This window comes from Brachycentrus maculatus, unplaced genomic scaffold (genome assembly GCF_059751285.1).
Source record: "Brachycentrus maculatus isolate JH-2025_06_01 unplaced genomic scaffold, ASM5975128v1 h1tg000117l, whole genome shotgun sequence".
Classification (NCBI taxonomy): domain Eukaryota; kingdom Metazoa; phylum Arthropoda; class Insecta; order Trichoptera; family Brachycentridae; genus Brachycentrus; species Brachycentrus maculatus.
The window spans coordinates 3,256,612-3,266,789 of NW_028280870.1; the positions used below are offsets into that span (position 1 = coordinate 3,256,612).

The window sequence follows — 10,178 nt, forward strand, 5'->3', positions numbered from 1 at the left end:
GGTTGCCGGTAAAGGAATACATCCCAGATAAGCCAAATTAAACATAATTTCATTATTTTACTTCTTAAATTTCATTCTTTCATTATTTTCTTAGTAATAATAGTAAATTGCAACAATAATATTTCTTAGTTTCATATAATATTTTTTGTTTAAATATATATATATATATATATATATATATATATATATATATATATATATATATATATATATATATATATATATATATATATATATATATATATATATATATATATATATATATATATATATATATATATATATATATATATATATATATATATATATATATATATATATATATATATATATATATATATATATATATATATATATATATATATATATATATATATATATATATATATATATATATATATATATATATGTATATATATATATATATATACATACATATATATATATATATATATATATATATATATATATATATATATATATATATACATACATACATACATACATATATATACATATATATATATATATATATATATATATATATATATATATTTTTTTCTTTTTTTTCTTTCTCTATATTCATTTGATTATATCTGAATATGGAAAGAATTAAAACACGTAAGTAGCTTCCCAACATTCCCTCTACATCTTCATCCAACTCTTCGTTGCCCTCTTCTCCAATCCTTCCCAACAAAATTAGAAAAACTTCCAAAACTGATTCTGCCAAAGATATTCCCAATATAACTTCGAAAATCTTATCCCCTTCATCCCAATTACCTTCGACACCTAACCAACCTTCTTCCTCAGAGTCAGTAGATATCAAAATCAAAAATACAGTCTCTTTAGACAGTGGAAAAAAATGTTGTCCCCAATTCTTCTTTCTCTTTAAATATCATCAAATTTGGCAAACTCTTGCAATCCCTAAGTATTCCTGGTATTGTTCCTCGTGCAGGAATAAATAAAATAAAATATCGGCCGAAACCGGATTTCTGTACAATTTTTGACATACTCAGCGGCAAATAGTTTTATTGATGATAATGTTTTGGAAACAAATGGGTATAAAGTATTTATTCCGTATCATAAGGTCTCCCGCAATACCGCAGGGGTATTCCTTTGTAGTGGACTCATGAGGAGATTGTAAGAAATATCGAGGTACCAAATGACTGTGGTATGATTACAAAATCTCGCAGACTTTCGAGAAAAGTGACTTCGCCTGTTGATCAATAACTGTCGTGGGTACCCACCTAAACTGTTATTCTAACCTTTCAAGGGCAGATTCTCCCAAAAAAATATTCTCATTTTATTCGGCAATAGACGTTGAGCAATACACTTACCCTACAATTCTTTGTTTTGCATGCTGTCGATATGGACACGCCAAGACAATTTGCAGGTCCAAACCTAAATGTTTCGAGTGCGGATTGGAACATCTGGGAGAGACTTGTGAAGTTGAAATTCAAAATGCCACATGTGTAATGACACATGTGGCAATGATTTCCCGAACAAATGTGTTCGGGAAATCATTTGGCTACAACAGAATTTGTCCAGAATATCAAAAACAAAATATCATTAAGAAGAACATGACTGAGCAAAACATTTCATATAGTGAAGCTGCCAAATCCACATTTAGCAAAGGCAAATTGTTACTGCTAACGGTACTGGAACACTTTTATTAGGAATACTAAAACGCGCAATCTTTTATTTATTAAAAATTACAAAGTTATAATTGTGAAAATAACAAAATTACACCAATATATCGAAAATTACAAAAACACAAGGGGCGAGAAGAACAAAGCGACACCAATATAAAAACAGAGCGAGCGCGGCGTATACACGTTTTGAATATTATTTAATCTGAGCCCCCAAAATTTTATCCGCCACCCCTTATATATGATTTTAAAGGAGCTACAAGGGTGGGGACAATATTATAAACAAAATATAACTCGATGAACTGCGTCTCTTTGTTCTTCTCGCGTACATTTATTAATACTATTTTTAATACATAAATTATTCTGTAAAATACACAGATTTTGGCCGAAACATTATTTAATAAAGTTGACATTGGCAACAGCGATATATTTGTTATGCAACGCCATTATGTATTTTTTTAAATGCATCAGAATACTTCTACTACAGAATACTCTATTAACATATTGATTGCCAAAAGGATTTTTGTAAAATGTCTAAAAATGTTTTTAGTTTCATGGTTTTATTCCATAAAATAGATATAATTACAATAGTTAGATTTGTATATATAGGAAATACAACCATACAAGAGTTTTTTTATTTGTCAGACACGGGTAATGGAAGAATTAACTCTGTGTTATCTTTGTCAGTGCGAGCATGGGCTCATGTGAAGTTTTATACAGCGCGTGTGTCTGACAGCTCAAAAAATTAAGTGATAATAATAATAATAATTCACTATCTTAGATGATGCCATTTTACGCGAAATTGTGTCACACCATTATCATTAAATAAATTTGTATTACGAATAGCCACCTCCTTAGGATGATGCCTCTTTATGTACGATGCAACAGTTCCTCATTCTTTCAGCATTGAATTCTCACTCTCTTATTGTGCTAGAAGATTGTTGCTCTTCTCTTCAATATGGTTGCTATCCACCTCGAGTCCCGACTTGCCCTTTTGCTTGTTAAGGGAGCAACTTTTTCAGATATTTTTGCTTGCTACTCATTATGAGAGGTTCCACTGCATATGTTTGTCAATGGACAAATTTTTATGACTTCTTCACACAGACTGGTGTTAAAATAAACATTTTTGTTATCTTTTTGCAGCTGGGGTAACATTGATGAAATTTAATAAATCACTATTAATAATTCTCAATTGATTTATGGTTTTGTGTGATCATCTAACAAAACAACACCTGGTTCTCTCTTTGTGCCATAAACGGCACACTATAAACTATAACTATACAAACAGGGCAAGCAGGAAGTGATGACTTTTTGAAGAAGAAAAAAATATTATCATGTTTATATACCCACATAGCATTACAAAAGCAACTTTGAAAGATCATAAATATATATATATATATATATATATATATATATATATATATATATATATATATATATATATATATATATATATATATATATATATATATATATGCTATGTGGGTAGGTATATAATATTGATAATAATTTATTTCTTCTTCAAGAAGGCATCCAGGTTACGACCTTGTTAATACCGTGTAATAGTGGTGTTTTCTGTTTTCACTCAATTTCCTTAGCCTGTATTTTAAGTTTTTATAACTGATTACTTAGAACTCTGTGATGTAAATTCTTGAGAAAGTATAAAAACAATTAAGTGTTTTAAATTAATACTACGTTTTATGACAGTTTCAGTTTGTAAGTCTTATTTGATTTTCAACCAGGCAACATTTTCCCCTACCCCCCCCCCCCCTAATACTCCAAACTGCTGAGGCTTCATAATAATGCTTGGGTTGTAGTTTGATATAGATGGCCTGGTAAGTATGTGTATAAAAGAAGGAGATAGCATAATATGAAGTATGTCGTAGATTGAAACTTAGCTTTTTCTGTCAGTACAGTGGAACCTCTCATAACGAGTTGCTCCCTTAGTGAGCGATGTTTCTCATAACGAGTAACTTGTTACTCGTTATGAAGGCAACTCCATTTTTGAGACATTCACTTGTGAACTGGGACTTTTGCGGCTTAGGAAGGAGGTTTACCACCCTCTACTGACCCTCTCTTCTGCAATATAACAAATGATATTGAAGATAAGAGGTGGGTAACAATGATATTGAAGAGCTTGTGAAAGAGTACAGCCAAGAGCTGACCACCGAAGAGCTTATGGAGTTGCAAGCGAGAAATTGTGGAGAAGAGTTTGTTAATAGAGGAGGAAGAAGTAGCGGAGCAACAATCTTCTAGCGCAATAAGAGAAATGCTGAAAGCACGGGAGACTGTTGCATCGTATATTAAAAAGCATCACCCTTATTAGGAGGTGGCTATTCGTGCTACAAATTTATTCAATGATAATGGTGTGACAAAGTTTTGCCAAATTTTGAAGCATCGGCAAAATCAAATGTCTAAAAACAGTTTTCATAAGTTAAAATGGATTAATTGTTTATCATAAATTCATATTTTTATTTGCGTTTTTTTTTTTAATTAAATTATATTTCTAGTTTTTACACTCCTTAAATAATAAGTAATTTTATTTGAATAAACGTTAAAAAAAATGTACAAAAAATTATTTTTCTTTCGGCCAAGATTATCGTATTTTACATTGATTTGTATGGGAAAAAATAATTTGCTTAACGAGTGTTTCACTTAACGAGTAAGATGCTGGAACAAATTAAACTCATTATGAGAGGTCCACTGTATTATTAATTCTTTGGAGCCATAGATGCATATACATTGCGTGTTACGTTATTAGGCAAATGAAATACTTTTCTCAAGCTTTGCTAGATACATGTATGAGTGCAATTAATTTTTCAAAATATAATACCAAAAAATGGAATTCCGATTACTTATTGCAATAACTTTGTGTGTAATAAATGTGAGTAGTTATAAAACTATTTTATTTTATATGATGTCATTTTTCAATTGTCTTGTGAGTGGCTTAATTGAGATGGTTGAATTATTTTATTTGAGTAGTTTGTTTTTTTTTAAACACATATTTAGTTCTCAAAAGAAAACAAAAAAGTTTTTGAGTTTACTTAAGTTTTTTGGTTAAAAATATTTTTTTTATAAATATGTTATGTTTAGATATGTTTGGTCATGCCAAATCTCTGTTCTGTATGAACTGCTCAAACCATTCTCTCCATATGGCTAAACATCTCGGAGATCTTTTCTATTGTTACTGATGAGTAACAATAGAAAGGATTATGATGATATATCTTCCTGATTAAACTGCATTTATATTTTAATGCCATTACCTCCCTCTCTAACTTTGTCTTTCAGAGTGTGGTATCATTGCCATGTGGAGAGCTCGAAGAGCCTCCTTGCGAAGAAATCAGTCCTATTTCAACTACATCGTTTCCAAACTCGACTCCTCCATCAACAATAGAAACTGCTCCGACGAGACCACCATACGAAATTATTGAACCACCAGCCGAAACATCTACAGCAGATTCTAGTTCAAGTAAAAAACAAAACACAAAAAAACCAAAAACGCTGGTAACCAAAACCGTCTCTGTTGATCCCGTAACTGGGCTGGTGACGGAGACAGTGAGCAAAACTAAGAAAAATGGCGCAACGGTTAGCGAAACAACAGTCAAAGGTGGAGACACAGATACAGATATAGAAACCAAGTCAATAACAAAGGTTAGCAAAACAGGTAATGTGGTTACAAAGAGCACCAGTACAGTTTTAGAAAAAGGAAGCGATTTACTCAGCAAGGATGATGATGTGGAAAGCAAAACAGTGAGCAAAAGTGTCACAAAGACTAACGAAAATGGGGAACTTGTCAACGTGGCAAACAGCAAAAGTGTGAGCAAAAGCGGAGTGCTGGCAGATGAGGCGCAAAAAATTACATCAGCGACGGCAAATGCGGCATCCAGCGGGACAGGAGAAACTGTACAAACGTCAGCAGCAAGCAAGGCGGAAGTCAAGACCAACAAGAAAGGGATGACTGTGGCGAAAGCTGTCAGCAAAGCAGAAACTGTTGCGAAGCCCGGAACAGAAGGGTCTGCAACTGCCACAACAGCGGCTGCAACTGGGGTTGTTAATACTGTCTGAGATCGTACTTATGTACTACCAGCGAGTATCTGAGGCTACTTACTAAGGGTCATACTCTGTTTATTAACACATTGTTTGCGGAAAACGCTTAAAAGCGTCTATTACACACTGTTGTTAAAGAGTGGGAGACGCTGATGCTTATAACCATTTTATTTTCTTTTAGTAGAGCCGAGATGCCAAAAAAAATTTACAGATCGGAATGTTTGCGGTTACTTGTGATTATTATACGACCCACTAATATATAGTATATGTGCCCACTAGTATATAGTGCGGTCATTAAACCGCATATATACTTTATAATTATTTTCTGGATCTCTCTTAGTGCAATATTAGTAATTTGTTAGACACGAAAACCCATACTTGGTGTAGAAGAGCCACTGCACGCTTTTTGTCCATGGTCAACGAGTCTCTCATATAAAACATATTTTCCCATACATTGTGCTCAAGAGCACAATGTATGGTAAATATTTATCCTTATTAGGAAGAATAATTGTAAATATTTCAAAGATAGAAAAAACTTTTCCTTATTTTTTTTATTAAAAGAAACATTTTTATTCTTATGTAAAATTCCAGGAAACGGACTTGTTACATTTACTAAATGCAAAAGTCGATTTAAATAATAATCTTTGAATCGTAGTTTTATAATTAAAAAAAACTTTAAAGTTTTTGTGATAACAGAAGCATTGCTATGTGGTATATTATTAATAAATAAACGGTTTCTGCAGTTGTATAAATACAAGCGAGGCCATATGCCAATATTGACATGTAATACAATAAAATAATGAATGATTTTCATACATTAGTCGGATACATGGTTTAGCACGAAACTCTCGAATGATCGTATTGAAAGCCTATTGGTGTCACAAGAGGATGGAATGCCCTATGCTCCCACTTCCATACACACCATTACTTCACACATTCTGCGCAGACTCTCGACATGATAAGATGTCAGCTTCTGATTTTACCTTTAATTTTCTCCAATTCATATTTGCCAAATATACTCCCGTACTGGGTGTTAACAGAGGGAAAATTGAGAAGTAATATGGTAACCATGAGACGGGGACACCGTGAGAGTGAAATATTGATGTAAGTAAAAGTATAAATAATAAATTACTATTGCACCTAACTTCAAAGTTTATTTATTTATTTTAACTTCATGTACAGAAAATAAATAAGTACATTGGCAGGCTTATTGCTAAAAAGCAATATCTTCCAACCAACCAAAAACAGACTAGTGATATTGATCAAAACGTTTGATACCATAAGTTAAATGTTCGAAAGTAGAGGGATTTAAAAAAAAAACATCAAAAATTGTACATATACTTACTAATAATGTACATATTAAAAAAAAAAATTTCCTTAATAAACTTGTCAAAAGTTAGTTTTATTTTAGTATTTTTTTCATTTCTTCATAGAGTTCTGTAACATGAATTACAATTATGGATCTATGCACTTGAGATATGCGTTCTCCATTGGGATCACATTCTTCGATAATATTTAAAAATGTCTAAAAGAAAATAAATAAGTACATTGGCGAGTTTATTGCTAAAAAGCAATATCTTCCAACCAACCAAAAACAGACGTGATATTAGTGATATTGATCGAAACGTTTGATACCATATATGGCATAGCTATATATATATATACATATATATATATATATATATAGCTGTTTGCGATCAGAGGGTAGATAGTACTTGAACATTAAAAATAACATAAATTACAATTTAAAATTTAGAAAAACACAAATTACAAAAGATGATAATAAGGAAGGCAAACGAAAAAGGGAGTTTAGGGAAGGAGGTAGAGGGAAAAACTAAGGGAGGAGGTTTGATGGACAGTTAGGATGCTAATGGTAATGTCTCAGACGTTTCTTAAATGTTATTAGAGAAGGTGCATTTTTTACAAGGAGAGGTATTTCATTCTTAGTCTGGCCGCTTGGACATAAAATAATGTGTTATGGCAAGGAATGGAAAGTGTTCTTTCTTGGGAAGAATGAAGTGATAGACCATGATCTGAGAGGTATATAAAATTGTCAGCCAGATATTTAGGTTTATTAGGGTTGTGAAGAATATTATAAAGTAGTGTGAGAGATTGAAATTTAAACGGATGCTTTGATTTTATAGAATCGTCTCTGTGGATCGCCAGACGATTTATAATATCGACATTCGCATCAATATAGCAAACATTAGCCCATATCATATGGAAGAAAGAAGAATAGATTGGGACAATTTTATTTTCGCTGTGGTCGGGAGAAAGTCTTTTTAAGGCATAAAGAGTGCGGTAGAATCTTTTTCTGACCTCGGTGATTTGCTCAAGCCAGGATAAATTTTGATCCATAATGATACCAAGGTTTTTTACTGTTTTAGTAAAGGGAATGACATGTTTGGTGATTTAAAGTGTTGGAGTGGTAGTGAGATTGAGAAGAGAGATTTGTCTATGGCTACCGATAATGATTGCTTGAGATTTTTTAGGATTTATCATCTAAGCCATTGTCTTTGGACCATGACTCTTCATGCTTCTTTCATCTCTATCAAATCAAGGCTCTCGTTCAATTGATTTATGTCATTATTAATGTTTTTAATGTCAGTATGAATATAAAGTTGGAGATCGTCGGCGTATAAATGATTGAAACATTTTCAATTTGTGGATATTGAATTAATGAAGATGGAAAACAGGAGTGGAGTTTGAAAGAGGATGATCTGTTGTCACATTGACACATTGACATCTACTGTTTACGAATGCAGAAAACCAATTTACGACAGAGTGTGATATATTAAGAGAGCGGAGATTTGCAAGAAGAATTATCAAAGCCAACAGAATTGAATGTACTGCTAAAATCAAGAAGGGTTAGGATGGTAACTTTTTTGTCATTCATAGCATGTCTGATGTCATCTGAAATTTTAGTAAGAACCGTTGTTGTGCTGTGACCGGAACGAAAGCCAGATTGGAATGGGTCGAGTAGGTTATTGTCAATTAAATTAGTATGTATTTAATTGAGTAAACACTACTCTTTCGATAATTTTTGAAAGAATTGGGAGAATAGAGATTCGAAAGTCTGTCAGTTGTGTGGGGGAAGGTATTTTAGGCAGTTTACATTCTCCTGAGTACGATGCGACACTTAAATGAAATATTAGACAACTATTTACCTCGTAATCCTTCCTAGAAACTTGTATAATCAATTTACACAACCGTACGAGTATGTGTATGCAGCCCCAGAGTGCCCCGTGACCTTGCCATAGTTGCTGTTTCCTATTCCTCAATTTTCTTTCCCATATAGCAGTATTATTCTTCACCCTGAGTTCCTTCGCTTACATCACTTGTATCAAATATAGATCCAAGAATCTGAAGGACAGGGCCATCAAGATCAAGCTAACACCGTATCAATCCAAAGCGGTACTTTATGCACCATTTGGATGTGGATTTGGAATGCAGTGATCGGATTAAAGGGGATAGCAAGATAGTACTTCAATAGATATTTATTTAACCGTCGACAGTTAAATAACAGTTGACATTATCATTTTTTATTTATTGAATCGGCAGTCACATTGTGGTAAAATCCATCTAAGTAAAAATACCGCTATTTTTTCAAATCTACTGTGACACCATGTTTCGATGTATTCCGCATAATTTTCAAACACCGTTTGTTACGGTGTTTGAAAATGATGCGGAATGCATCGAAACATGCAATTTATTTTACTTCTTCATAGAAATATTTTTTTTGTACGGGAACATATAATATTCTTTTACAAAATTATTAAGTTGGATCTACTGTACCTCATGTAACTATCTTGGATAATAAATTATTCACTTAAGCTTTATCTAGCAAGATATCTAGTTTTATGTGGCCCGCAGGCGTACCCAAAATAGCAAATACCTTTGGTACCTTTTGAGTTTGACACCTCTGCTCTAGATAACTTTTGAGAAAGATCCATTTCTATTTTGTCGTATTTACTAAGTAAAACTTAAAATTAAAACACTAATTTTTATTTAATCAAATTTCTTCACTATAAACACTTTGAAACATGAAAATAGTCCGACAGAAATTATTTTGTAAGGCTTGTTTTCTAATTTTGGTCAAAGAGAAAATAAACAAACCAATTTTCAGACATTTTAAAAATTTTATTTGGGGAAGTAATAATCAAAATGTCAAAATAGTTATTATGGTTGTCGCACATAATCTTCCATTCCATATTGATGGACAAGTATGTACTGGTACATGCATAAACTTTTAAACTGATAAATGGATTCCAAAAATTATCAAAAATAGTTTTGTGACAATCATTTACATATAAGTACAACAATAAAAAACGAAAAATTGATACAAATTCCTTTATTTTTATACATCCAATCAAAAATCCAACCCGTAAGAACACACCTTAATTGCATTCAAATAAGTAATGCAAAAATTTACATAATTTTTAAATTGATTACCAAATTTACAAAGGGTTAAATCAACGAAAC

General features: G+C 32.0%; 1 protein-coding gene across 2 annotated transcripts; it reads left to right on the plus strand.

Moving 5' to 3' along the window:
- The first annotated feature begins 4,421 nt into the window (after positions 1-4,421).
- On the plus strand, positions 4,422-10,032 carry LOC148309867 (uncharacterized). Of its 2 annotated transcripts, XR_015837471.1 has the most exons (3): positions 4,422-4,533; positions 4,938-6,800; positions 9,050-10,032. XR_015837471.1 is itself a non-coding variant. In XM_088259388.1 (2 exons), the coding sequence occupies exons 1-2, from the start codon at positions 4,489-4,491 to the stop codon at positions 5,712-5,714; spliced, it is 822 nt and encodes a 273-aa protein (XP_088115514.1). In that variant the 5' UTR covers positions 4,422-4,488; the 3' UTR covers positions 5,715-6,840. The 2 variants fall into 2 exon arrangements, 1 of the variants encoding a protein (XP_088115514.1); XM_088259388.1 differs by lacking the exon at positions 9,050-10,032 and having other exon boundaries at positions 4,938-6,840.
- Positions 10,033-10,178: the final 146 nt, after the last annotated feature.